The sequence below is a fragment of the Carettochelys insculpta genome, chromosome 28, assembly GCF_033958435.1.
Source record: "Carettochelys insculpta isolate YL-2023 chromosome 28, ASM3395843v1, whole genome shotgun sequence".
NCBI classification, from domain to species: Eukaryota; Metazoa; Chordata; order Testudines; family Carettochelyidae; genus Carettochelys; species Carettochelys insculpta.
Genome location: NC_134164.1, coordinates 4,298,343 through 4,326,052, shown reverse-complemented (window position 1 = coordinate 4,326,052; position 27,710 = coordinate 4,298,343). Strand labels below are relative to the sequence as shown.

General features: G+C 66.8%; 2 protein-coding genes across 3 annotated transcripts in view; one reads left to right on the top strand and one right to left on the bottom strand.

Moving 5' to 3' along the window:
- Positions 1-492: 492 nt before the first annotated feature.
- NR1D1 (nuclear receptor subfamily 1 group D member 1) lies at positions 493-10,469 on the top strand. Its single transcript, XM_074979337.1, has 8 exons — positions 493-736; positions 5,813-6,136; positions 6,624-6,712; positions 7,579-7,723; positions 8,420-9,036; positions 9,230-9,415; positions 9,664-9,874; positions 10,063-10,469. Exons 1-8 carry the CDS (start codon positions 685-687, stop codon positions 10,260-10,262), a joined length of 1,824 nt encoding a protein of 607 aa, XP_074835438.1. The 5' UTR covers positions 493-684; the 3' UTR covers positions 10,263-10,469.
- A 4,428-nt stretch (positions 10,470-14,897) lies between these two features.
- THRA (thyroid hormone receptor alpha) overlaps positions 14,898-27,710 on the bottom strand; it is a 34,405-nt gene continuing 21,592 nt past the window's right edge. For both annotated transcript variants that reach the window (XM_074979338.1, XM_074979339.1), the window contains exons 3-10: positions 27,233-27,495; positions 23,115-23,176; positions 22,203-22,303; positions 21,570-21,717; positions 20,450-20,655; positions 19,122-19,268; positions 18,682-18,940; positions 14,898-17,666 (exon numbers count right to left, since the gene is read on the bottom strand). In XM_074979338.1, the coding sequence (XP_074835439.1) occupies positions 17,416-17,666; positions 18,682-18,940; positions 19,122-19,268; positions 20,450-20,655; positions 21,570-21,717; positions 22,203-22,303; positions 23,115-23,176; positions 27,233-27,285 (1,227 nt within the window). In that variant the 5' untranslated portion in view covers positions 27,286-27,495 and the 3' untranslated portion in view covers positions 14,898-17,415. The remainder of the gene's footprint in view (positions 17,667-18,681; positions 18,941-19,121; positions 19,269-20,449; positions 20,656-21,569; positions 21,718-22,202; positions 22,304-23,114; positions 23,177-27,232; positions 27,496-27,710) is intronic.

Below are 27,710 nucleotides of genomic sequence, written 5' to 3'. Positions count from 1 at the left end.
GCTGGGTGCCCGGGGGGGGGCCAGGGCCGAGGGGGGCTGGGTGCCCGGGGGGGGAGCCAGGGCCATGGGGGGGCTGGGTGCCTAGGGGGTGAGCCAGGGCCGAGGGGGGCTGGGTGCCCGGGGGGGGAGCCAGGGCCGAGGGGGGCTGGGTGCCCGGGGGGGGAGCCAGGGCCGAGGGGGGCTGGGTGCCCGGGGGGGGGAGCCAGGGCCGAGGGGGGCTGGGTGCCCGGGGGGGGGAGCCAGGGCCGAGGGGGGCTGCTATTGCAGCTCTGGGATATCTCCCCCACCAAAGCATTTTTGATGCTGGTTTTGCACCCCGGCCGCTTGCCCCGCGGCGCTGTGGAGGCGCAGCTCCAGCAAGGCCCCACGTTCCCCGGCGGCCGCAAGCAGGGTCCCTGCTCGGGGCGGGGCAGGACGGGGGGGACTACAAGTCCCGCCAGGCAGCGGGCTGGGCAGGCGCCCGCCGCTCAGCGAAAGTGTGTCACTGGGGCACGAGGCGCTCCCCGGGAATCACATGGTGGAGGCTCCGGAGCCGCGTGCCGGGCAGTGCGCAGCTGCAACAGACGCAGGAGCCCTGGCACAGTCAAACATTGCAGCGCAGGGAGCGGCCGCGGCGCGCTGGGCTCCGTCCCGTCCGCGCCCCCTGCCCGTCCTGTCCCGGCTCGGCCAAGCCCCCCGCGTGGGATGCCAGCGCCCCGCTGCAACATGGCAGCGCTGGACTCCAACAACAACACAGGTGATGCGCTTTCCAGCCCGGCTCCTTCCCCGTCCGGGTGTCACCCCCGGGGTGACCGTCCACCTCTCCCCTCCTGTCTGCCCCCCGCTTCTCTGCGCCGCGTTGAGGGGCGCTGGGGGGTCCCCCGAAGTGTGGGCGGGTTGGGGGGGGTCCCAGGCTCCCTCGTGTAGCTGTCGTGGGGAGGGCTGAGTCTGTCCGCTCTAGCCCGAGAGAGATGGGGAGCCCCGCGCCCCTGCAGGCTGAGGGGGGTTCGGGTCCCGGCGCTCAAGCTACTGGCGCTGTTTAATTGAATGAGGGGCGGCGCGCTCCCCTGGATTATCTGGGACCCCGGCATGGGCAGCAGAGCCGCCACAAGGGTTAACCCGAGCAGGGAGCAGGTCTGGCTTCCCAGTTACTATGCGGTTGGGGGAGAGCCGCGGTGGCGGCCCGGGAGGAGGCATCAGCCCTCCCCCCATCCTTGATCCCACTGGAGCAGGGGAGCTACTTCTCAGTTCTCCCTCGGTTGACATCTCGCCCCCCGCCGTGTCACCCCCGCTGGGCTGCAGTTCCTCCGTTTCCCCCCGTGTCACCCCCCGCTGGGCTGGAGCCCCCCCCTGCCTCCCCTGTGTCACTCCCCTTTGGGCTGGAGCCCCCCTCCCCCTGTGTCACCCCTCGCAGGGCTGCAGCCCCCCTCCCCCGTGTCACCCCCCCAGCTGGGCTGCAGTTCCTCCGTTTCCCCCCGTGTCACCCCCCGCTGGGCTGGAGCCCCCCCCCGCCTCCCCCTGTGTCACCCCCCCTTTGGGCTGGAGCCCCACTCCCCCCGTGTTACCCCTCGCAGGGCTGCAGACCCTCCCCCCTTCCCCTGTGTCACTCCTCGCAGGGCTGCAGTCCCCCCCCCCCCGTGTCACCCCCCACAAGGCTGTAGCCCCCCCCGTGTCACCCCCCCGCTAGGCTGCAGTCCCCCCTCCCACTGTGTCATCCCTCCCAGGGCTGCAGCCCCCCTCGGCGCCTCCCCCCGGGGTTCCCCCGACTCACGTGTCCCTCTCCCTGGCTCTGCCACGTGCGGACTTTGTTTTCGTCCCTTCTCCGCCCCGCCCCCTCCCATTGGTCGCCTCCCCTGCAGGCCCCGCCTCGTGGACTCCCCTGACGTCACACCCGGAAGTTTGGCGCCGCGTCCCCCCCCCCCGTTTTTTAAATGTAAAAAGCAGCCGCGCGCGGCCGTGATGCCATCGCCGGGCAACGAGCGGCAGCCAGTGGCGCGGCGGGGGCGGGGCAAAGCGTGATGGGCAGGGCCGGGGGCGGAGTGGCCTCGTGTGGCCGCGACACGTGGAGCGGGGACGTGAGACCGCTGGGCCGTGGGGAGCTGGAGTCCGAGCTCCGGGCGGGGAGGGCTGCGCCCCTCTCGAGCGGGACTGCGCCCCGCCCCCACCCCCCAGGGCTGCGACCCCCACCCCAGCCCCACGAGTGGGACCCCCAGTCCTTCTCCACCCTCCGGATCTCCACCAGCCCCTGCTCTACAGTGCCTCACCCCGCGGGATTCTCCCAGACCAGCCCCTATACCCCGGCCTGAGCCCCCCCGTATGACCCCCCACCCTGCTCCACCTGTCCCACGCTGAGCTTGCACCCCCCCCGCCCGCCGGGGAGACCTCTGCAGCCCAGTCCTTGGGGTGTTGTGAAGACGAGAGTTAGGCCTGGGTTGAGAAAAGAGCTGGAGGAGTTTGGGGATTGGCAGCCAGGGTGGTGGGGGCAGGGGCCCGTGCTCTGGGTGCCGAAGTTGAGGCTGGATGACAGGGGTCACTTGGCGTTCGCCTGTTCCATTCGTTGCCTTTGGAGCACCAGCTATTGGCCGCCGTGAAGAGGACAGGCCCCGGGGCTAGGTGAACCCTTAGTCTGACCCAGCCTGTCCTCAGGACGAGGTCACCCTCGGATCACCCAGGCCTGTGACCTGCTCTGCAGCCCCAGGTGCTTCCGCAAGGCTGCGCCTGTCCCTGCAGATGGGGTGCTGGCTCCCAGGAGCCGGTGACTTGTCTGCCTCCTACATCCCTCTAGTGCCTCGGGAGGTTATTGGGCTTTGATTGCTGTGGCTTTTGGGGCCCTCCTCGCATGTTGGGATGGATGGATGGATATAAACCCGGGACAGGTCCGGGCAGGTTTCCCTGGAATTGGGGTGAGATCTGGCCCAGAGGCTAAGGGACTTGGAGTTGTCTCAGGTGTCTGAAGCTGGGCTCCTGAGTCCTGCCCCCTACTCGCTCTCTGGGGGCAGCACGTGGAGCCCAGCTCTAGGACAGAGGGGTCCCTGATAGCGTTTGGCCCCACAACAAAGGCTTGAATAATAGTTGCCATGCAGAACGGTTGCCACGGTGATCGTCACCCTGGAGGATGAGCACCTGAGTCAGGGGGTTCTCTGTGCCCAGGGACACCAGGCTGGCTCCTGTGGGCGGCCTGTGGGCTGGGTGCAGCCTGTGGGGGAGCACATGGCCCTGGGGGAGACGGTGTGTGAGAAGAGTTCTGGCCACATGTCGTGGTGCTCCTGACTCGTGTGTAGGAAGCCAAATGTCCTCGGCAGTCCTGTTGCCTGGGCGGGCTAGGAGATTTCAGTGCTCGTCAGTCACACGCACGCCCCTGTGTGCCGCCCACGTGCCCCTTTGGACTAGTCCCAGCTTTGCCCCCAGAGCCCTTCCCCGGGCTGGAGGCAGCAGCGGGGGGTGGGGTGGGGAGAGAGCTGGCTGCTGGGTGCGGCCAGGGAAGCGGTCTGCCTTGTGTGACCTACTTCCAGAGTGGTTTCCCAATCGCTTCTATTTAAAGCGGAGGAGAGGAATGCGCTGAAGCTGACGCTGCAGCTTGGGAATGACTGGAGCTGGGGAGGGTTTGGCGGCTGGTAGGAGCAGGCGTTGCTCACAGGGCACCTCTAGCTCTGCCGGGATTCCCTGCCCCGCCCCGCTCCCCGACTGAATTCAAAGCCTGCCTTTAAAAAGCCTGACTGGGTCATAATTTCGTCACCTTCTCCTTCCACGCCTGCATTGCCGGGGACTCCAGTTCTCCCGGGTTCTCTGGGGGTGGCTCTTTGGAGCTCTGTTTTCATTGGAACAATCCTTTGGTCTCTCCTTTGATCCAATTTCTCCTTTGTTTCCTGCATCCCGAGGTGGGTGTCAGAGCTGTGCCCCTAACCCGGCGAAGCAGCAAGGTGCAGTGGGGTGCTCGGGTGCTGCACAGTTTCATCCCCCCCTCGTGCTGTTGGGAGCAGGGCTGGCTGCCTTAGCTTCTCAGCACCTGGCCAGAGTTTGCTTTTCTCCCCTGTGCTGGGCCAGCTCCTGGGCTGGGGCAGGCAGATTGGTGTAACTTGGCGTTCGTACCCATTGACACCAGCAGAGGGGCAGATCTGACCCAGCAACTCTAAAACACGATGGATTTAGGTTGCGGTCCTGGCCTTTTAACGGCTAGTGACTGACCGCTGGGGGTAGCCTTCTCGTGCAGACGCCATGTGCGTGGGCGGCTCGTGCGCCTTCCCCTGCGACTGGGAAGAGGACCAATCCCGATCTGGCTGTGTTCCTGGGCTCGGGAGCAGCTGTCTGGCTGGGGGAATACACGGCCCTGCCTGCTTGAGTGGCTTAGGTTTGCTCCTGTAGCTTTCCCCTCCCTCTCAGTGCTGCTGGCTGCGACCCCCACCCCTGCCTCCTCAGCCCTGGGATGAGCTCCAGGTGCCCAAGGTCCGCTCCCTGGGCCCCTGCGTTCTCCAACAGCTCAAACCTTCCAGTGGGTGGCTGGGGCCCTGCTGTGCTCAGCGGCAGCTGGAGCGTTTCAGACTCGCTAGTCTCTGAGCGCCACGCGGGGAGAAAGGGAAAGGAGGCAGGAGCCAGCCACGAGCAGCATGTGGAATGGCCGATCGTGGCTGGGCCTCCACGGGAGAGTCGACGAGGGGTGGACAGATCTACAAATGCAGGGAAGGTGGGGGGCACGCGGGGACAGACGGACACAGGCGCCCCATGCATGCACGCCCCACATGCCCCTCCTGCCTGTGCACAGACACGCACGGCTCCTGCTCAGCCCCCCAGTCCTCCAGCCATGTGTTTCCAGGCAGGTCGCAGCCAGGGGCTGAGGAACACCCAGTGCCTCTGCCTGTGCCGTGGGGAGGGGGAGGCTGCACATCCGGTCTCCCCCGTCTGCCCTCCCCAGCCGCGCTGCCGTCGCCCTGCCTGTCCTTGGCATGCCTGCAATGCTGCTCTTCCCCACCTGTGCGGCTCAGCAGTAGCTGCCGCCTCCGCAGTGCAGAGGGGGAGCGTGGGGAGGGGGGATGCAGCTCCTGGACCTGGCAGGCTGCGGCGTGGCAGGGGTGGGGAACAGCGCCAGCGGGACTGAGAAAGTGCCTCCCCCTGGGAGGACCCAGCAGTGTGGCTGGGGCGGGGGGCGTTGTCCCTGCTCTGGCTCAGCAGAGGTGCCAGAGCCCTGCAGGGGAATGGGTACCCCCAGCAGCAGCCCTGCCCGTCTGCTGGGGCGCTGAGGCATGCCGCCTGCCCCCTCAGCTCCTGGGTGGCAGGCCTGGCCCTGAGCTGGCTCAGGGAGGCAGGAGGTGAGGCCAGCAGGCCAGTGTCTCCTCTCTCTGCCTCTGGCTCATTTGGGGGGCAAACCCTTTAGCACCTCCAAGCCCGACTGTGTGTATGCATGTGTGTGTGAGCCCCTCCTGCCTGTGAACTGAGGCGGGAGGCCCCCTTGGAGGGGGCTGGGGAGCGGAGAGGTGTCGTCCTGGCTCAAGGCAGGCCCAGAGCAGAGGTGCTCCAGACGGGCAGAGAAAAATCCCTCTCCTCCCCCATTCCAGCGTGTCTGAGTTCTCGGGCGAAAAGACTGGGACACTCAAGGGGTCCTGTCGTGGGGGGTGGGTTGTGGTCACCTGGCCCAGAGACCTGCCAGACTCGTGGCACACGTGGGCTGCTGAGCAGCTGGTGGGTGGGAGTAGTGCCGGGTCACAGCGGAACTGGCAGGGGGCCAGGCCCCTGCTCCATTCCTGCCCCCCTCACCGTCTCGCCTGGGATTCCGCAGCCACGTGGGGAGCCCCTGCCCTCGCTGCAGGGCCCTGGTCTCAGCCTCTCGCTGTCTCCCCAGGTGGTGTGATCACCTACGTCGGCTCCAGCGCCTCATCTCCCAGCTGCACGAGCCCCGTCTCCCTGTGCAGCGACAGCTCCGACGGCGGCCCCCAGGCCTTCGCCTCCTACTTCCCACCCTCGCCTACCGGCTCCCTGACCCAGGACTCGCGGCCCTACGGTGGGGGGCTGCAGAGCTCGCGGGAGGACGGCTCCCCTTCCTCCTCCTCCTCCTCCTCCTCCTCTTCCTCGTACAGCTGTTCCGGGACCTCCCCTGGGGGCCTGCAGGTCACCATGGATGATGGGAGGCGAGTTTCTCCCAGCAAGACCACCAGCAACATCACCAGTGAGTGCTGGAGCCGGAGGTCGGGGGCCTGGCAGGGTGTGGTGGGGCACTGGGGTAAGTGTGGTGCCCAGGGGGCCCTCCAGTCTTTTCCATCCACGGGCAGAATAAATTTTGTTCTGTGCACCGAGGCCTGTGTGTATGTGCACCACCCATAGAACACAGGCTGCTGGCGGTGGGCACTCTGCCAGTCAGCTGGGCGGCTCCATAGCCTCTCCTGGGCAATGCCCAACCCCTCAGCTGACAGGGAACGCGGCTGGTGCCCCCTTTCCATGGCTGGTTCCCCTCCGTCAGTCTGTCTTCGCCCCCGGGTGACAGGTGCTCGCTGGGCCCCTTCCAGCGTGGCAGCCACGTTCCTGCTGCGGATGCTGTGCCCCCAAGAGCACCCTGTCTGAGCAGCAACGGGCGCAGCCGCCCACCGGGCCAGGGACAGAGGGCAGGGCAGGGCTGGGGGCTGCAGCCTTTCACCCGGCTGTCTCTCCCCTCCCAGAGCTGAACGGCATGGTTCTGCTTTGCAAAGTGTGTGGAGACGTTGCCTCAGGCTTCCACTACGGTGTCCATGCCTGTGAGGGCTGCAAGGTAAGAGGGTGGGCCAGGGCCAGGCCGGGGGACCGTGGCAACAGGGGGTTCCCACAGAGCCAGGAGCACCGCTGGGGTGCTGCTGTTACCGCCAGAGCAGCTCGCTAAGGGCAGGGAGCAGACACCGGCGTCCTAGCGCGTTGTTAATCCCTCACCCCGTCTGCCCCTCCAGCCGGCCAAGGACTCGGGCAGGGCTGGCACTGGCGTATCTCGAGATGCGGCCCACGTGCTCCCCCAGCAGCTGATGATTTTCAGAGCCTAGGACGTCCCAACTGGCTTGGCTGTTAGTCAGGGCGGGAGTCCCTTGTGCCTGGCCCAGAGGAGCGCCCAGGGCACCCAGCCTGGCTGTCTGCCTGTTCCAGTCAGACCCCCAGTCACCAGCCCTTGTGAAAGCAGCTGGTCACAGGCCTTTCCCGGGATTTATCGCTGGTTATTAAGCCGTAAATGTCCATCACCTTCCCTCCGCTTGGGCTTTGGCTCCCCACCGTCCCGGGCAGCTGCGTTGGGGGTCCAGCATCCGGCACCTGCTATCGCCCCAGATGTGGGGGGGTTTCTTGCCCTGTGGGAGGAGAAGGATTCTGGCAGCAGCTCCTGCGTAGCTCGCCAACAGCTGGGAGTGAGCAGAGCCCTTCGCCCCGGGAGCTCAGTCCCAAATGCTCAGTCCCGTCCCCTTTGTTTCCTGCTGGCTGCAATTTCTGATGCAAACCCCGGCGGCAAGCCAGCCTGAGCGTGTGGCCAGCCTACGGCGCCGTTTGGGGCAAGGCCGAGCTCCACCCCAGGGTTGGGGCCTTGCATCCAGCCCCGTTTGCCACCTGCCCAGCTCTGCCTCACCTCGTCTCCCCCCCACATCTCTCTCCCCGTCGCAGGGCTTCTTCCGACGCAGCATCCAGCAAAACATCCAGTACAAAAAGTGCCTGAAAAACGAGAACTGCTCCATCATCCGCATCAACCGGAACCGATGCCAGCAGTGCCGCTTCAAGAAATGCCTGTCCGTCGGCATGTCCCGGGACGGTGAGTTCTCACCCGGTGGGGCATGGTGGGGGGGGTCTCTCCAGCACGGTGGTGTCCTCCCCCTGCACCCCAGAATAGCAGCGGCTGGCTTCTATCCGTTGTGCAAATAGTACCTCCTCCTCACCGGCGATCCCTGTAAGCTGAGCGCTGGGGCGGCTGCCTGGGAAGGATTCAGGTGCTGCTCAGTTGATTGGCAGAGCGCCCCCAGCCAGCAGCCTGTGTGACTATGGGTGGTGCACATCCAGGCATGCCTCAGTGCACGAAACAAAAAATTATTCTGTCCACGGATGGAAAAAAATTAAAGAGAACGCTGCTCCACACCTCTGGATTTGCGGCTCTGAGAGGCTGGGGCCCGGGATCGGGGTCCCGTTGTGCCACATGCTGTCCCTCTGTGAAATCCTGGCTCCAGAGGACCTGCGCCGTGCACGCTTCTGTGTGATGTGTCCCGGGGGCACTGTGCGGGTTGGTTTCTCAGCTGGGATGGGAGCAGCTGGCTCCCTACCGCCCGGCTGGGGGGGGTCAGAGCGGCTGTGAGGGGTGGGCAGTCAGCCTGCCTTGCCCCCGCCCGCATCTGGGGGGGAGTTTTGGGGTTGCGCAGCACAGCTGTGGAGGGTGGGGGCAGTGCCGGGGTGGGAGGGTGTCTGGCTGTGCTCTGCCCTACGCCGGAGGCTCATTCCAACCCCCCCGTTTCTGCAGCCGTGCGCTTCGGGCGGATCCCCAAGCGGGAGAAGCAGCGGATGCTGGCAGAGATGCAGAGCGCCATGACCAACAACCAGCTGAGCAGGCCGTGCCTGGCGGAGGGCGCTCTCCTGGGGCACCCCCAGCCAGCCAACCCGCTGCCGCGCCAGCAGCCCCAGCAGCAGCTCCCTGCCTCCCCGCCGCAGCCGCCGCCCCCCTGCTACTCCCAGTTCCCCCAGCAGCTGACGCCCCCCCGCTCCCCCAGCCCCACGGAGGCCGTGGACGACGTCATCTCGCAGGTGACCAAGGCACACAAGGAGATCTTCGTCTATGCCCACGACAAGCTGGGCACGGCGCTGCCCCAGCCCTGCGACAACGCCCTCAACTGGGAGAACAGCCGCCGTGCCAACGGCTACCATGGCAATGCCTTCTATCGCCACGACAACAACAACCTGCCCCAGCCTGACGCCTCCCGCTTCCCCACCTGGCCCCCTGGCTCCCCCAGCGCCTGTCACCAGAACAACCTGAACAGCCAGCGCCTGTGCCCTGCTGGCTACCCCTCCTTGGCCCAGGAGGCCGAGACCCCGGCTGGCCAGGGCTGCCTGTGGCAAAAGGGCACGAAGGACATCCTGCTGGTGAGTGCCAGAGCCTTTCAGGAAAGCAGGGGTGGCCGGGCTCTGGCGCGGCGGCTCTGGCACGGCGGCCGGGCTCTGGTGCGGCGTCTCTGGTGCGGCGGCCGGGCTCTGGCGCGGCGCCCGCAGTGCAGGGAATAGGGCCGGCCCACCTTGTCCCACTCCATGTCTGAGGCTCTCTTCCCGCCCCCCGCAGGCGTGCCCCATGAACGCACACCCGCACAGCAGGAGCGGCCGAACCGTCCAGGAGATCTGGGAGGATTTCTCGCTGAGCTTCACGCCTGCCGTCCGGGAGGTGGTGGAGTTCGCCAAGCACATCCCAGGCTTCAAGGACCTGTCGCAGCACGACCAAGTGGCCCTGCTCAAAGCCGGCACCTTCGAGGTACGCCCGGGGCTTTGGCTTCTCCTGCAAAGGGCAGGGGCCCTTAGAGCTGCCAGACCCCCACGGGAGATCACCCTGCGGTTGGGGGTCGCTGGGGGGGCGGGCGTGGCAGCCCCACGTCTCCTGGAACAGGCCCTCTACAAGGGGTGCTTGTTCCTCTGCCCAGGGCTGCCCATGAGTCCCTGGCTGGGCCTTGGCAGCAGGCGCCTGTGGGCCTGGCCCTCACTGTGCTCATCTCGCCGCGCCAGGTGCTGATGGTGCGTTTCGCCTCCCTCTTCAACGTGAAGGAGCAGACGGTGATGTTCATGAGCCGCACGACCTACAGCCTGGAGGAGCTGTGGGGGATGGGCATGGGGGACCTGCTCAGCTCCATGTTCGACTTCAGCGAGAAGCTCAGCTCCCTGGAGCTCACCGAGGAGGAGCTGGGGCTCTTCACCGCCGTGGTGCTGGTCTCGGCAGGTGGGTCTGGCCCTGACTCACCCACGGGGGAGGCAGAGCTGGGAGCAGAGAGCTGCCCAGTGCCATGAGCCTGAGGGACCAGGCTGGAGATGGGGGAGGCCCGGACCCGGTGCAGCTGCGGGAGGCTGGTTCGTGGGCCGCCACTGCCCTCTCCCCAGCTCATGGCGTATTTCTCCCCTACGGGCCAGATCGCTCCGGCATGGAGAACGCGGCGTCAGTAGAGCAGCTGCAGGAGACCCTGATCCGGGCCCTACGAGCACTGATCCTCAAGAACCGCCCCACGGAGACCTCGCGTTTCACCAAGCTGCTGCTCAAGCTGCCTGACCTGCGCACCCTCAACAACCTGCACTCGGAGAAGCTGCTCTCCTTCCGCATCGACACCCAGTAGGGCCCCGCCCCGGCCCTCCTGCCCCAGGAGCCTCTGCCCGGAAACCCGCTGGACATACTGCTGCTGCCTATTCAGCCCAGACAGAGCCCCCGGGGCGGCCGCCCCCTGTAAATAGAGATCTGTGTATATTGGAGTCGTATTCTTGTGCGTTGCTGCCCCGCGCAGGACTGGAGCCATGCAGGAAATAATAGATTAAACCAACTCCTCGGCCTGGTCCATCCCTTCCTGAGCGAGCCCAGCCCCCTGCTCCCATCCTGGGCCGAGAGCAGCCCGCCTGCTTCCCAGGGAGTGAGGTTCCCTGGAGCATGGCGGGCAGCTGGGAGCCTGAGTTCTGTTCCCAGCAGGGGCTGAGCCCATGTTAGGGGAGGCCCCAGGGCCAGGACTGCTGCAGCCCTGGTGCTGTGAAGTCTGGGGGGTCGGTGCCCCTGCGAGCCCTGGGGCGAGTCACTTGCTGAGCCGGGGCGCAGCCTGAAGACTGGTTGCTCGCTCTCGCCTGCCAGGGGATTCTGCACCTCCAGCCTGGCCCAGGGCACATGGCTGGCTGCTGTGGGGTGCCCTAACCCCACTCCCGTGCTCTAGAGCATGGGGCAAAGAGAACAGCAGTGGGTACCTGGGAGGTAAATGATTCTGCTTGGGCAGCCCTGCAGCCACCTCCTGCCATGTGCTGAGGCCGGCTGTGGCTTCAGGCCAAGTGCCGGTCTGCTGGGGAGGCGGCTGGATCTGCCCTTGGACGTCTCTGCCCCTTTCCCGCTTCCCGGGCCAGAGCCGCCAGTATTCCTGGGATCCCGGCCTGGCGGGGGCTAGCGCCAAAGCGTTGTGCTAATGGAGCAGGTGCTGCCCTGCATCCCAGGCCAGCTCCCTGGGGCAACCACCAGGGCCTGTGCTCCTCCCCCAGCACCCTAAGCACCAGCTCAGACCCCCCCACCCCAGGCCGCCTGCCTCCCCCACCCCCCTCGACAGAAAGCAGAGGCCAGATGCCAGCGGGGCTGTGGGGGTGGGGGTGGTTGTTTTTCATCATATATTTATTACATAAATATATAGTAAAATAGACCAGCGACAATTACCATAAAAATATCTTTCTTTAAAATCCTGACCAAAAACACAAAGGGTTTAAAATCGCACGTCACAGACACGGTGATTGTCATGTACAGCAGCAGCTCTGCCGCCCGGCCCCGGCCCCAGCCCCAGCCCCAGCGCCAGCCCCCTCCCCATCCCCGGCCCAGGGGAGGGGGAAGGGGGCTCGTCACCCCAGCCTACCCCGCCCCCCCCAGCACACCGAGACCCAAACTCTGACTGACGTACATTCTGACTCTGCCGCCCTGCCCCCGCCCCACCCCCAGCTGCAATGCATAGTGGTGGGGGGGCAGGGGAGATGGGCCCATCCCCTGATGACACAGCAGGGACAGACCCCTGGAACAAGTGAGCTCAGAGGCAGGAGCTGGGCTGAGCCGTGAGGCTGCCCCCCCCCGCCCCCCGTGCGCACCCCTCCCCCCCGGCAAGGCTATGGGGGGCGGGGGGGCGACACCAGCTCCGGGTGCCAGGAGGTACATATGTGTGACCAAATACTGAAAAGGGTGTGGAACACAGCAGGGGGCACAGGTGGTCTCTGGCATGCCGGGGGGGGGCGGCTCTGGGGTTCACTGCCCCCCCCAAGCAGAGTTGGGGGGGCAGGGGTGTCATGGCACGGCTCGGCTGGAGTCCTGGGGAGCAGAGACAGGTTCCGGGGGTGGGGGGAGGGGCCAAGAGCTACAACATGAGCAGCCAAGCAGGGCCCCAGCCCATGGGGAGCACGGCCCTGCTGGGGTGTAATGAGGGGGAGGGGGGGCGGCCAGGCTGTGGGGGGCGGGGGGGTAGGTGCTCAAGCAGGCAGGGGGCAGTACCCACCCCCCCGAGGGAAATGACCGTGCCCAATGGGGCAATTGCACAAGGTGAGACCCCCCCCCCAAGCTCCCTCATCCCCCCCCCCACACCCAGGCCTGGCGGTTCCACCTTGCTTGACGGGGGCCTTGGGAATGGATTGTTGGAAGCGCCTGTCCCCTGGCCAAACCACCCACCCCAGCCAATGCAAGGCCCTAGGCTGGCTGGAAGGGGGCAGCTCGTAGGGCTGCCCCTGACCAGGAAAGGGGGCCCTAGCAGATGGCCACTGCAGCCCTAGGGAGCCTTTCCCAGCCCTGCTGGAGGGGGAGGTGCTCAGTTCCTCCCCACCAGGGCAGAGGGCACAGTTCTGTGGCCTTGGCGCTGTCTCTGGAGGTGGCCCCTGGCAAAGCCATGGCATGCCTGGCCCCACCTGCCATGCAAAGACCTGGGGGTGGGGGAGGCCTGGTGAGCCTCAGTGTGGATGGGGGGTGTCCACACACCCGCTCCAGGCAAGCCAGCTCCTCTAGCCATGGGCAGCTGGCGCCCCCTTGGCTGGGTCTGAGGCACTAACGCCCGGCGGCTGGGCAGCAGGCAGGTGGCAGAGGCTGGGAGCCAGAGCGCTTGGTGCCCGCCCTTGTCACCTCTGCTCAGGCTGCACCAGCCCCCCGCTTCTGCAATGCTCAGCTCAGCGGGGTTGGCCGAGCAGCCAGGGGGAGGGGGCCAGGATGAAAAGAGAGGCAATGGGTCTGGGCGAGCAGCACACCAGGTGACCGGCCAGCTGCCGGTACCATCAGACCCCCGCCCCCGGCACATGGCTCCTGCCCAGGCCTCTGCAGACTAGTGTGCACATGTGGACTCACAGGTGCCAGGGAGTGCACGGGGGGTGGGGTGCATGGGGTGCACTCGAGTGCAAGCACACGCACCTGGGCTCTGCAGCAGCCCGGCCCCTCCCTCAGCTTGAGCAGGGACCTGCTGGAACCTGCTGCCCCCCCCCCACGCCATGGTGATGACACCCCCCGACCCCCGTGCCTCAAGCACAGCCCCGGCCTGTGCAAGGCCAGAGGGGGCGCGAGGCTCTCGCTACAGCCGTCCCTGGGCAGCTGGGCCCCTCCAGCTCTGGTCATTAGTGTTGGGGGGGGGCAGCCCCCGCCCCCCCCCCCCGCCAGCTGGCATTACTCACAGCTGGACTGGCTTTCCCTTCCCTTCCCCTCCCCACCCCCAGCCCAAAACAACCCAGGTGGAGGGGAGGGAGGGATGTGGGGCTGAAGATTCCTGACCCACCCCCTCCCTCCTGTTGCCTAGACAAGCTGCTCCGGGGCGCTGAGGTGCGCCGGGCAGCGTGGCTCCTTGAGGCAGGGACTTCACATTTTCCTAGGAGCTTAAGACATTGTGCACAGCTAGTGCAAGGAGACAGAAGGCCTGGGCCTCCCTGGCCAGCTCCATGGGTCGCCGAACTCACAGGCCGGGCCCAGAGGGGGGGAGGGGTGCAGGGTGTGAATGGGATCAGACTGTGGAGGGGCAGGACCCATCTGGCTGAGCTGCCCTGCCATGCTCGCGCCAAAGCAGGGCCCAATCCCGGGTTTAAAGGGGTGGGGGGAGCCTGGAAGGGGAGAGGGCAGAACCAGACCCAACTCCCCTCTGCTTCAGACTCTGCACCAGCCTCAGCATTTGCCTCGAGGTTTACACAAATCAACATCAGCCCAGTTTGATCCCTGTTTATCCCCTTTCCCCCGGCAAAGGCCAGTGCCCAGCATCACTCCAGCCGCATGCAAGACAGCCAGGCTGGAAGAGACTCCCAGCTTCTAAAGCCAATCACAGCCCCAGGCCTTCCAACGGGCTGTTTTAATCACTGATCAAATCTGGGTTCCTGCGCCCTGCCCTCCCAGCTGCCCTCGGTTCCCAGCTTTTTCTGCGTGTCAACGAAGCTGCACTTCCCCTGACTCCGGGAGCTGGGGCTTTGAGAAAAGCGGCAGAGTCAGCCCTGCGGAGTCAGGGGCCGAGATGGAGCCGCTCGCACCAGGCCGGCCGCCCCAGAGCCAGAGGGTCTGCTGGGGAAATGCACTCCTAGACCGCGCCCCAAGCCTGGCGCGTCACAGAGCCTGTGACACTGGGGTCAGAGATTGCCTGACGACCTGGGTCCTTTGCGGGTGCCTCCATCCCCACAAAGGCACAGCGCCACGGGGATGCGGCCGCCCGGGAGGCTAACGCCACAAGGGGCTCCCCCAAAGAACTGACTCCTGCCAGCCCCGGCCACTCCCCCCACTGCGGCCGGCTCCATCGTCACGCCAGGCCCCCTGCCCAACCCTTGAAGGCTCACATGGGCCCGGCGCTGGCCCCCACCCCACCCAACGGGGGCGCGTGTGCGTTCTCTCTTAAAATAACCCGTAAAAAGAATTTTTTTTTTAATTAAAAAATTTATATATATAATTATATATATATTAGCTTAAATCGGAGCGGCGTCTAACCCTGCGGCGGCTGCCTCGCCCGGCCCTGAACCTTAAAAACGGTACATTCAGAATCGGCCCCCTCCCCCGCGCCGCGGAGCAGCCCCCGCCCCTCCCCCCACGGCCTCTCGCCTGAGGTAAGAGGGGGGGGAAAAAAAAAAAAGACAAAATTCACACCCGAAACTGGGTAAGAAAAAGCTTCGAAAGGAACTCCCCTCCCCCCGCCCCGGATATCGACAGGGATAGATACAGAGACAAGGCGCAACTCACCGGCTGAGGGGGGGCGCTGACAGACAGACGGACAGAGAGCTGGGAAAGTGTGTGTGTGTGTGTGTGTGTCGGGGGGGCCGGGGGGGAGCGTTGCTGACTACCAGTAAGTGCCCCCGCCAGGCAGGGGTGGGGTGGTGCAGCATCCCAGCACCAGGAGACCAGGAAGCCGGACGCTTGCCGGGCCTCAGGTCGCCCCTGGCAGTTTGAGGTGCTTTAAGACTATTCCCACGGCGGCTGCAGGAAAGCAAAGGAGAAAGCAAGAGAACCGCACCCAGGGGGGGGCCCGGCGGGCCGAGTGCAGCCGGACAGACAGCTCCTTGCTGGATGCGGCTGCTCCCGCTGGCTGTTGGCTGAGGCTCCGTTCGGCTGGGATGAGGGGTCCCTGCTGGGACACCCCCGGCTGCTGTCATGTTGCGGGGCACGGGGGCGTTATCATCCCATTGCCCCGGGTCTAGTCCCTGAAGGCAGAGCTGGGAGCTCGCCCGGGCTGCGGAAGCCGAGGCAGCCAAGGTGGGACTGGAGAGGCGTGAGGCACCCCAGGACCGAGCTGGGTCCAGACACAGGGTGGGACATGTCTCCTGTGGCCTCCTTCGCTCCCAAGGCGGGCCCCAGGCTGGGGACGTGAGGGCGAGGGGCCAGGGAGCCCCAGGCACCCCAGGGCTGGGAGCAGGGGGCATGCATGGGGCGGCTGGGGACTCCTGGCTTGGCCTGTCTCCCGCCCCATACCTGGGAAGGCCAAACGATTTCCCTCAGACTCCGGTGCCCAATAAGTGCCATTTTCAGGGCTCCCGACCCCCCGGAGAATCAAGGCTTTGAGGTGCCAGGACGGCTGGCAGCGCTGGCTGGAACGGCACAGGGTAGCACGCGCGAGTGGCTGGCGTTAGTGCAGGGAGCGGAAGGGGCCGGCCTGCGGGAAGCGTGTGCCAAGGGCGGGGGGCCACTGAAAGCAGAGGAGGGTGGGGGGCTCAGTGCATGGCCCCCCCCGTCCCCAGGCTGTAGCTGAGCGAGGGGTTCTCCTGTTAGCGGCTGTGACAAGGACAGACGGCCCCTGGCCTGGGGGTATCCTGAGGCGGCCTGGGGGAGATGCCCAGGCGGAGCTGGGGAGAAAACGGGGCTTCCCACGAAACCGACACTACCCCACACCCTGTGTGACCCGGCCCCGCGGCCGGCTGGTGGCGTCACCCCAGTGGCTCGAGCTTCCATTGTCCTCCTGGGGCTGGACTCCATCCCCCACGAGCCCCCAGCCACGGCGCTTGGGGCAGGGGTGCATAATGGGAGATGGAGTCCGACCAAAGAGCCCAGCCCACAGAGACGGGAGAGGAGCTGGAGGCCCCCGAACTGCAACTCCCAGGATGCAGCTCTGTGGGTGCGGGGGTGTCTGTCCCGTCAGTGAAGCAGCGAAACCTTCCGCAGGGAGCGGACGCTGCGCAGAACACGGCTCTGGGGGAAATCCAGCCGTCCCACGAGAGACGGTTCAGAGCAAACGTCCTCAACCAGCTCCTCGTCCCCCCGCCCCAGCGCAGCCCCGGAAGGGGCTTGCACAGAGGAGGGGTGGGGGAGGTGGCGGGGGTCAGGACACACTTGCCCTCCCCAGCCAGCCAAAGAGGTAGATGGGCCGAAGTGGCGGGGTCTGGGGGGAGGGGGAAGCGGGGAGGGGGCGAGGGACCTGACGGCCCAACCTCAGAGCCCTGATTCTCCAGCGCAGCGGGGAGCTGGCCTCCTCCGGCGGTCCTACCCAGCCATCGTGGCAGGGGGTTCAGCTGGCACCCTGGCTTCCCACCCCGTCGTTCAAAGGGACCTCGAGGCAACCCAGGACTCGAACCAGTGACTTCCCGCTGGCGTTTCCTCTTTTACTAAAAAAGTGCATTTGTCGTTCGCCCTGTGGCTGTGCCTCCCTGCCCTGCGTCACCCGGCGCCCGGGGTGTCCCTGCTAATAATTTAATAGCTTCTCTCTTCTCAAAGTGCAGTTAGTTTATATTTTAGCCTCTCAGGGAGGGAATAAATGCTTAAGAAAAAACCCCAAACAAAATCATCTAAGAAAATAACAAAGGAAACAAACGCTCTGACGTCTGGGACTGTCTTGTGCAAACCAACAAAATTCGTAAAAGTCCGGGGAGCGAGAGAGGTTTATTTGGGGGGAGCCACGAGGTGCCAGCTGAGACCAGTGCCAGGGGGGTGACGGGACGGAGAATTCTGTATGGGGGCAGGGATTTTTCCCGCAGTCGAGTTGAAATCAGGGCTACGTGTCCACCCCTCCGGTACCCCCCGAATGGAGGGGTTCACAAATCCACGTTCTGCTTCTTGCCCTGCTACGCCAGATCCACCCCCAGCCCAGCCCATGTCTGGTGTGGTTTTTGAAAAGTTCTGCCCCTCCCACCATAGCAGCCCCGCCCCCACAGCCCCGCCCCCTGTGGGGGATGGGCGCTGCCAGGTGACCCCCCCCCCCCACCCCACGCGCGGTATTTAGAAAAACAAACCAAAACGAAAAAAGAACCAAGTAAAACGTGTCCGGGAGGGGCTGGGGGCGGGGCTCTCGCCGAGTCCTGGCCCCGCCCCCTCCTCCCCTCCGCTCTCCCCCTGCCCTAGACTTCCTGATCCTCAAAGACCTCGAGGAAGAGGGGTGGGAACAGCTCGGTGGGGCACTCCACCTTCATGTGCAGGAAGCGGCTGGCGTGGCAGGCGCCGATCATGCGCAGGTCGGTCACCTTCATCAGCAGCTTGGGCCAGAAGTGGGGAATGTTGTGTTTGCGGTAGTTGATGTAGTGTTCGAACGCCAGCAGGTAGGTCTCCTGGCACTTCTCGATCTTCTCCACCCGCAGCAGCCCCGTGCGGTCTGTGGGCGGGACGGGATGGGATGGGACAGAGGCGTTGGGCAGGGCGGCAGCTACGCGGCTGCTGCTCCCCAACACTCCGGCTGCCCGCCCCTCCCCACATCACACCTCCGCCCACCCCTCCTGCCCAGCGCTGGCCACCCTCCTGCCCCCTCCAGCCACCCCCCCACATCGTGCCTCCGCCCACCCCCCCCGCCCAGCGCTGGCCACCCTCCCGCCCCCTCCAGCCACCCCCCACATCGTGCCTCCGCCCACCCCCCCTGCCCAGCGCTGGCCACCCCCCACACACACACACATCACGCCTCCGCCCACCCCTCCTGCCCAGCACTGGCCGCCTGCCTCCTTCTGGTGACCCGCCCACCCCCACATCACGCCTCTGCTCACCCCTCCTGCCCAGTGCTGGCCACCTGCTCCCCCTCCAACCAGCCCCCCACACGTCACGCCTCCGCCCACCCCTCCTGCCCAGCGCTGGCCGCCTGCCCCCCCTCCAGCCACCCCCACCCCCCACATCATACCTCTGCCCACCCCTCCTGCTCCTTGCTGGCTACCCGCCCCGCCCCCAGTCAATCCACCCACCACATCACCTCCCCTCTGCTCACCCCGCCCCTGGCTATTCATTCCCCTTGTTACCCCCCGTAAATGCCCCTTGACCCACTCACCTCCACAACTACCCGCCACCCCCCTGCCACGCTTGGCCCCACCGTCACCCCTCCATCACCAGCTCTTGGGTACCTGAGCGGCAGCTCTGGCTATGGGCTCCAGGCTGCCACATGCCCAGCTCCATCTTGTGCCCCACGCCTCCCCCCAGCACTCTCAGTGAGCTCCCTGCAGATGCTGGGGGCTCCAGCCAGGGAGGCTGACTGCAGAGACCTTGGATAAGCCCGCGGGGACAGGAAGGGAAGCCCCCCAGCCCCATGAGCAGCAGTGGTCATGTGGCCCGGTGCATGATGGGAATATCCCTCCCCTGAGCAGAGGCCTGTGGGAGTGAGGGGGCAGCCGCCCCCCGTGGGCCCTTACCCGAGGACATGAGCAGCACAGCCTGGAGCAGGGCCACCTCCGTGTCGTCCAGGTTGAAGGCGGAGAGCGACTTGCCCAGGTCGAAGATGGCGTCAGACACCACGCCCAGGCCCCCGTTCTTCAGCTGCTCCCGCTTGACGGCCATCTCCCCGCTCAGCGTCAGCGTCTCGCTCTCGGGGTCGTAGCGCACCGCCGCCCGCAGCGACATGATCTCCATGCAGCATCCCTTCAGCAGGATGATCTGATCCTCGCAAGGCAGCTGCCGGGGGCACCGGGTCAGAGGCACAAGGGGGTGGGGGGCCTCGGCGGCCAGGGGAGCCGCCTGCCCCCCTGCTGGGGCCTCCCCTTCCCTCTGGATCCTGCCCCTTTCCCTCCTCCCCCTGCAGCCCCTTCCCCATCCCCCATGGGCGTCTGCACCCCCCAGCCCAGCTCCCGCCTACCTCTGAAAACATGGGCAGTTTTTTGGCAAAGTCCACCACGCGGGTGATGGCCGGGGTGATGATTTTTGTAAACTCGCTGAACGCCTCCAGGTCGACCTTGTCCCCGTCGGGCATGGAGGCCATGGGCGACTGGCCGATGTCCTCGGGCTGCGGGCAAGGCCGGGACAGCCTGTCAGGGGACCCTTTCTCCAGCCTCCTCCCTGACCCCAGGCCCAGTGAATCTCGCCCAGGAGCAGCCTCCTGCCTCGTGGCTGGGCTGAGCGGGGAACGGAGATGGAGTAAGGGAGGGGGTCTTTTGCCCAGCTCAGGGCCAGCAGCAGCTGGGCGGAGAACCCAGCAGTCCCTTATGCCTTGGCTGTCCTGGGGCTCTGGCTGGGAGAGGGAGGCCCCTCGGCAGTCACGCCCTGGCTGGTGTGGGAGAGACGCACTCCATGCAGCCCCCTGGCGGCTACAGGGGCCAGCCAACGAAGCAGGGCCACAGCATGGCCGAGACCTTTGCAGGGGGGCTGAGTTTTCTCCTGCTCACTCCCGAGGGACCTGTCATTCCCCAGCGCTGCGTGTTCAGGAGTTAGCCACTGCTGCCCGCAACCACCTTCCACCGAGAACCCTGGGCACTGCCAGCAGCAGCGTCAGGGCAAGAACAAAGGAGTCCTGCCTCCCAGCACTCACATCTCTAACCCCCTAGACGCAGCCTAGCTCAGCAGAGTCAGGAGGGGGCCCCCATCTGGCAGCATGTGGGTGACCCACACATGAAACAAGTTTGCTGAGTCTCAGCCCCCTTCCCAACAGCTGCATCGGGAGACCCACCCCTCACCCCGACCCCCGTGTTGGGAGGTGGGTGGGTCCCAGGGTGCCTTGCAGAGCCAAGCAGAGGACCTGCTCAGGTTAGCGCTCCGTGATCTGTCCCCCGCTGGGAGACGACAGCCTCAGGCCGCCCGGTTTCTAAGGGGCCCATCGCCGCGGGGGAGGGACAGGTCCCACGTGTGGGTCGCACGGCCCCTGCCCGTGGTCGCACCGCGCGGGGGTGGGTGCGAGTCCTGGCTCCTGGCAGCGGAACAATCGCGCTCACTACGGGGGAGAGTCGTGCGCGAGAGGGCACTGCACGATGGGCCGTGGCGCGTGAGCACGTGAACCTGTCGGTGCGTGACTGTGATGGGCCCGCCCAGGAGGGAGCACGCGGGCAGCGCCTGCACAAGGTGCCCAGGGCCAGCCGTGCAAACGTGCGCACGGTGACCGCGGCTTGTGCTCCAGGCGGCCACGTGCACGAGCGGGGCGTGCGTGGGCAGCGCAGCCGGGGGGGGCGCACGGGACCAGGGCAGGGCGCTCACCAGGAATTTCCGCTTCTGTTTCCAGTGGCTGCCCTGGGCGTTGGTGCTGCGATGAGCCTCCGTCACCACGTGGATGAGCTCCCACTCCTCGGCGCTGGGCTCCGGGCGGTGCTGCAGGGTCTTGATCATTTCCTCTTTGCGCCGCCGCTCCCGGTTCTCCTCGATCAGCTTCCGCTTGGCTACCCGCTTGGAGTCGTCCAGCACCACTGGGGGGGCGGCCCAGAGGGGGCGGGGCATGAGCGCCAGGGGCTGGGTCGGGCGCAGCCAATCCCAGCGCAGGCAGCCGTGGCGCCTGCCATTGGCCAGGAGGTGCGGCCCATGGGACAGGGGAACCCCAGCGCCACGCCCCGGGCCAGGGTGGGGGCTGGCGCCAGCCACAGCAACGGCACCTATCTCCGCCCCACCTGCCTTCACGGGGGGATCGCGACCCACACCGGGGGGGATCGCGACCCACGTCACCGTCTCACACTTGCTACCCACCCCTCCAGCCTTAACCCCTTGTTGCCCTGGTGGCTGCCTCCCACCTGCTGCAGCCAACCCCCGGCCTGGCTTGGGGCTCAAAGAGGGGGGCGAGTGATGGAGGTAGGTCGGGGTCCCTTGCCCCAGCAGGCACCGCCCTTCGGGAAACGGTCCCCCATGTCTGTGGCAGGGACTGAGTGAGCAATCCAGGCCATAGGCGGCCCCAGCCCAGCTCAGCCCCGCCCCGCCAGCTGACCTCGCACCCCGTTACAGTCCATGGCCACGCCCTCCGATCTGACCCCGCCTCCTTACAGTCCATGGCCACGCCCTCCGATCTGACCCCGCCTCCTTACAGTCCATGGCCACGCCCTCCGATCTGACCCCGCCTCCTTACAGTCCATGGCCACGCCCTCCGATCTGACCCCGCCTCCTTACAGTCCACAGCCACGCCCCACCCGGCCACGCCCTCCCATCTGACCCCGCCCCCTCACAGTCAATGGCCACGCCCCACCCCGGCCACACCCTCCCATCTGACCCCGCCTCCTTACAGTCCACGGCCACGCCCCACCCGGCCACGCCCTCCCATCTGACCCCACCCCCTCACAGTCAATGGCCACGCCCCACCCCGGCCACACCCTCCCATCTGACCCCGCCTCCTTACAGTCCATGGCCATGCCCACGGCGATGCACTTCTTGAAGCGGCACAGCTGGCACTGGTTGCGGGTGATTTTGTCGATGACGCAGCTGCCATCGTATTTGCAGGAGTAGGTCGGGTGCAGGTTCTTCTGGATGGTCCGTCGGAAAAAGCCCTGCGGGCAGCGGGCCAGGCCCCAGTGAGACCCCCTGGGATGGGAAAGCCCTGAGCCACCTCCCCACAACACACTAGGAAAGGCCCCCAGGCAAATGAGCCTCTGGCAGCCCCACAGGGTCCCAAACAGGCTCCAGGCTGGTACCGTGGGGGTGGTTCTTCCGGCACCAGATGCAGCCACCTCTGGGACACAGCAGCCCCTTTCGCGCCACACAGCAACAATGACGTGACGGGAAGCGATGGAGGATCTCAGGTTGGCTCCTCCCATGTCACCAGGGCTCCCCTGCCCCACGAGGGAGAGCCCCCCCCCAGTGTGCCCCCCACCACACAGCACCCCCCAGCTCCAGGGTGTAAAACTGAGGCCAACGGTGCCCCCTCCCAACATGCAGAGCAGCTAAAGCAGCTGAGCTCTCGCAGCCTGGCTGTGCCCTCCCTGGCCCGTCGCAGGTGCCTGCTGGCCGTGGGGGCGGCTCTGCCGCCTCTCACCTTGCAGCCCTCGCAGGTGATGCAGCGGTAGTGGTAGCCGGTCGCCTTGTCACCGCACACGACGCATTGTTCATCTTTGTCCAGGTAGCTAGGGATGTACCCTGGGGAGGAAGGAGCCCGGAAGTCACAGCCCCGTGGAGCCGGCACCCGGGACAGAGAGGGACCCTCTGGTTTGCAAGCGTGCGCACACAGGCCCTTACACTCGCATGAGCATGCACAAACGCACTGACCCACCCGCATGCACACGTGCAAGCTGCATACGTGCGCAGAGCTGCTCGAAGCACGGTCACATACTCAGCTCTTCGCCCACGTGGAGCCGGCCTGGGCCTCGGCCTCGGCCTGGCGGGGGCAGGCACCACGGCAGAGGGATCCCCCGGCCTGGCGCGGCCCTGGGGCGCCGGGGAGCTGTGACCAGACTCCATGCCGGCAGGAGGGACCACGCTCACCCAGCCACACTCCAGGTGAGACTGCAGCCCTGCAGCACGGGGCTGAGGGCCGGGCTGCACCCGGGAGGGGCAGGACTCCAGGGAACCGAGCCGGGGAGGGGCTGAGCCTCAGGCGGAGCTGGCAGCGGGTGGCCCAGGCGAAGAGCAGAAGCAGAGCAGCCGCAGCACCTCACCCAGTACACCTGCCGCCCGTCACAGAGGCCGTGGCGTTTGCTCGGCCCGGGGGGTTATCTCCTGCCCGCAGGGCCCTGCTGGAGCCGATACCCTGAGCTGCCCTGGGACTTGGAGCGGGGCCAGGTCCCTGGCCTGACCCAACACCCTCCTGGTACCCCGGACGGATTCCCGGGGGGCAGCGACCGGGGCTGGTCCCTGCGTCTCGGGGCCTGGGAAGCGGCACTGACCCCCTGGTGCTGCGGTGCCCCAGACAGGGGGCCCCCGGGCAGCCGCGGCCTGTGTGCGGACGTACCTGACATGCTGCTCTTCACCGAACATTGGCTGCTCTTTCTTTTGCGTTTCCCATCCAGCCACCTGCAGCGGAGCGAGAACGAGCCCCAGTTACTGGCCGCAGCGCCGGCCCCCCGTGGGAGCCCCCACATCCCCATTGCACAGTCGGGCAAACTGAGGCCCAGACACCCGCAGACCAAACCCAGCTCAGGCCACGGGTGCCGTGGGGCCAGCCGGCCGGGGGCGGGGACAGCCTGTTATCAGGGACAGCAGGAGAGATAAGGGGGCTTGGGAGGGCCGGGGGCAGGCGCTGAACACCGCCCCCCCCCCCCCCCCCCGTGCCTTGGCCTCCCTTCTCTGGGCCTTGGCCTCCCCAGCCCTGACTGACCTACACGGGCCTCTGGCCCCACAAACCCAGCGCCAGCCCCCAACCTCCCTCTGATCCCGTCCGTCTCCCTGTCACCCCAGCCCGTCCCCCAGCCTTGCAACCCCCCAGACCCCCCCAACTGCAACTCCATCCCCAGCCCTGTAACCCCACCCCCGTCCCCCACTCTGACAGTGACCCCACACCCTCTGTAACGCAGAGCCCGCCCCCCTGCCCCTCCTGGGCAGCCTCGCACTCCCCATGGTACAGAGATCTGGGGGAGGGGGTCGTCCCCAGCACCAACGCCTGACCCTGGCCAGCTCCCAACGGGGGGAAGGACACGCAAGTTGCGGTGGGGCCTCGCATGGCCTGGGACAGCCGAGCACAGGGGGTGGGGGGTGGGTCTTGCTGCAACAACGCCCCAGGTGCCTCCCTGGCAAGGACAGTGGGAAGTGGGGACAGGCCAGGAGCCAAACAGCCCCACCCACACCCAGAGCCTCAGCACGTGGGGCAGGGAGAGATTCAATGGGCCTCTTGGACCTGCCCACCGGGGCTCCAACAGCTCCCTGGGGCCACGCAGCTGCACAAAGCCAGGGTCCCCTGCATCAGGGCCTGGTGGGGGGGCATGGGGCAGGTAGGGGGCAGGGCAGACTAGTGGGTCTGGGGGCAGCGCGGGGGGACACAAGGCATGTAGGGGGCAGGGCAGGGCAGGCTAGTGGGTCTGGGGGGCAGGGCAGGGGACACAAGGCCTTTGGGGGGCACGGCAGGGCAGGGCAGGTGGGGGGCAGGGCAGGGAAGGCTAGTGGGTCTGGGGGGCAGGGTGGGGGACACGAAGCCTGTTGGGGGCAGGACAGGCAGGGGGCAGGGCAGGCAAGCGGGTCTGGGGGCAGGGCAAGGGACACAAGGCCTGTGGGGGGCAGGGCAGGGGGACATGGCAGGTGGGGGGCAGGGCAGGGGGGTTGGTGCCCCCAGGGCCTCCAGCTGGTTTTTCACCTCAGTTACATTCAAAGACAAAATGTCCTTTTGGCCCGGGCTGGCGAATGACGTCGGAGGCGGCTCAGCCAATCGGCAGCCAGAGCTCTGCAAATCATTTGCATGGAGCAAATCCATTGGTGCAAATGTCTGGACAAGGTCAGCCTGGGCTGAGGCTGGGGGGGGGCAGCAAACCAGGGGCACTGAGGCGGGGCGACCAGGCGGGATGGAGGGTTCGGCTCGGCCCGGCCCAGCCCAGCAGGGGGAGCCTGGGGCTGCATTTCTGGGTCCGAAAGGATGCACCATGCGGCCTTGTTCTGCCCACCCGCCCCGCAGACCCTACAATAACAAACCGGGGGAGGGGCGCAGCCCTGCCCGCTGACCTTCCAACAGATGGGGTGGGGGGGAGGACAGCCTTTCCCACAGACCCTACAGAAACCACTGGTGACCGGCCTGGCCAGACTCTACTGGGCCTGGATGTTCACGCGCCCAGCATCCGTCACCACAGGCTGGCAGTGGCGGGGGAGATCGGGCAGCCCCCCTCCCCCGGGGCGGGCAGCACACACTACCAGATGGCTCTGGGGGGCACAGGCATCCGCGCTGGCTGCTGGCCTGCCAGGGGCCAACCTCGCCTGAATCCGGGGTGGGTGGCAAGTGCGGCTGCGAGGGCAGGACAGAGCCCTTCCAGCCGGACACCGCCCCGGGGCAAGGGGCAGGGGAGAGCGGGGCTCCCAGCCTGGGGCCTGAGCCTGCAGGGAGCACAGGGTGGTGGAAGGGGGCACCGGGCAGAAGAGACCCTGCTCCGGCCCAGCGCCCCATCCTTCGGCGGCACAAAAGGGGGTTCCCCTGCTGCGGGGGTGGGGGCATGCGCTCCCTGGGGAATCTGGCTTGGCCCAGCCTGTGCTTGTTTACCAGCTGGGCACCGTCAGAGCATGGGGCCCCCCCAGGGCGGCTGGGTCATCAGGGGACAGGGGCCTTCGAGGTCACTGGCTTCCTCCCCCCCACCTGGCACGGCGCCGGCGCCCAGGGGCTGCCTTCACAGGGCATGAGGGAGTGGGTCGGAGAAGCACTTGGCACACAGGATGGCAGAGCAGAGACCCAACAAGCTCGGTGCAGCCCAGGCTCGCTGGCCTGTCGGACTGACACACGCTCAGCGCTGCTCACGACTCCTCACACTTCCCAGCCCCCTCTGAGCCCCCCAGCACCATCCCCCCATGGGCTCCAGCCGGCACAGCCCCTGCAGCAAATGGAGGCTTGGGTCCCCCCAGCTCCGAGCCCTCCAGCCCCAGGGGACCTGGGGGTATAGGTGGATGGAAGACCCCGGCGTGAAAGCCCCAGGACCTCCCCCCGGCACCTCCCCCAGGGCTCAGCCAGCAGGAGGCAGCCCAGCACTCAGACTCGGCCCCACAGTCACTGCTCAGGCAGGTAAAGGCCCTGGCGCTGGCTTTCTGTGGAGTGACACTGCCACCCGGTGGCCAGGTGTGCCAGTCACAGGGGCACCTCTCCGGCCACTGTGCCCCCGCTCAGCTCTTGGCCAAAGGCCTCCGCCTGCCTCTGGGCCTCAGTTTCCCCCGTGCGAGGGCCCCGGCCTGTGGGGCGCGCTGGCCGGGGTAGGCCCCCTGGGAGAGGACAGCCTCCCCACGGCAGGGACCCGGCCACCGCAGCCGCCATGTGAGAGACCTGCGAGCACAGGGCAGCGTGTGCAGGCACCGACTTCCAGCCACGCGCGTCCCGGTGCGCAGGTGAACGGATGACATCTCTCGGGAGCCGGAGGGCGGGGGGGATCGGCGAGCAACAAACACGTCACAGCCCCAGATGTGCACACGGTGGCTGGGTTCCCTGCCCGCCTCCCTGGCCCCTGCAGGGAGTGTGTCTCCGAACCTGGCCCCCCTGGGTTCACTCAGCCATGCGCCCCACTGGCCCCGCAGGAGTCACAGCCCCGGCTGTCTAATTTCCACCGCGATTTTTACAAGTAGGTCCCCTCCCCCGCAATGCAGCAGGCTCTAGGGTGGAGCGCAGCCAGGGGGCACAGCCAGTTAGGACAGGGAGTGACGGCGGAGGTGGGAGGGGGCATTGATGGAGGCAGAAGGGACTCAGCCATTTGACTCAGCCCTGGGCATGGCCAACCACATGCCAGGCCAGGGGTGACAGGCAGGGCACTGGTGCCAGGAGACTGCAAGGCAGCAGCTGGGGCTGCCGGCATCCAACTGCTGGGCAGGAAACACCTGCTGGTCCCAGTGCCAGAGAACAGACCCATCCTCTTGCCCCCACACCCCCAGGTGGAAAAGGCAGGAAACAGCTGCCTGGCTCTTTGTACCATGCCCGTGCTCACGAGCGTGCACGCTTGAGCACGCCTCCTCTCTCGCCCCACCCCTGCCCCCGCCCCGCTGGGAAGGGAGGGGAGGGGCTGCCGACCACCCAGAGCGCACCACGGGGGAAGGAGCGCGCACCGCCCCGAACTCAGAGATGTCCCCCGCAAGGGACTGGCCACGGCCAGCCAGGCCCAGGCAGCCCCTCCCGCGACAGCTGATCGCCTGGGCCCTGCTGGAGTGGTGCAGATCCGCAGGGACGAGGGTCGGGCTGCAGACGAGTCACGGGGGCATTTGAACCTGGGCCCGTCCCATCAGCAGCACACAGCCCCCGCCGCCGGAGCTGAAGGGTGAGCTCCATCAGCCAGCAACAGAAGTAGGCTGTTATCCCCTTAAAGCCCAACCGCGAGGGGAGGTGGCCCCAGGCCGGGGAGGTGCCAGCGGCTGAGCGGGCGACTGGGTGGGGTGCACTGGGGGGCTCGGCCCCGTTCCTACCGGGTTTCCTCTGGCTCCGACAGGCAGTCCAGGGTGCTGGGCTTCTGTTCCATTCACCGCAATTCCATCCGGCGCGCTCAGGAGAGACCGAGGTGGGCTCCGCCCCCAGGTGTGCTGCGCTGTGGCCGCCACGGCAGACGCGGGGCGGGGGGGGATCCTACGAGGCGCGCCCCATGGCGCCCAGCTCAGCGCATCCCCGGGGGGAGGGGCAGCCGAAGGGGGCGGGGCGCCGAGCCCACCACGGCCGGCCCACGGCAGAGACCCTACGAAAAACAAACACGGCCTTGGAAGGGGAGCCCCAGCTCAGGGGAGCCCCCCCCCGCGGACGGAGAGGGACTCGGATCCCCTCCGGGGTTCCCCCCATGCCCCCCAATGTGGGGCCCAGCTCTGCCCTGCAGAGGCCCCTCTGGGGGGAGCACAGGCTCTGGGACTCATGCATAGACTTTTCCTTTCAATCTGTTTTGCCCCGGATCCCTAA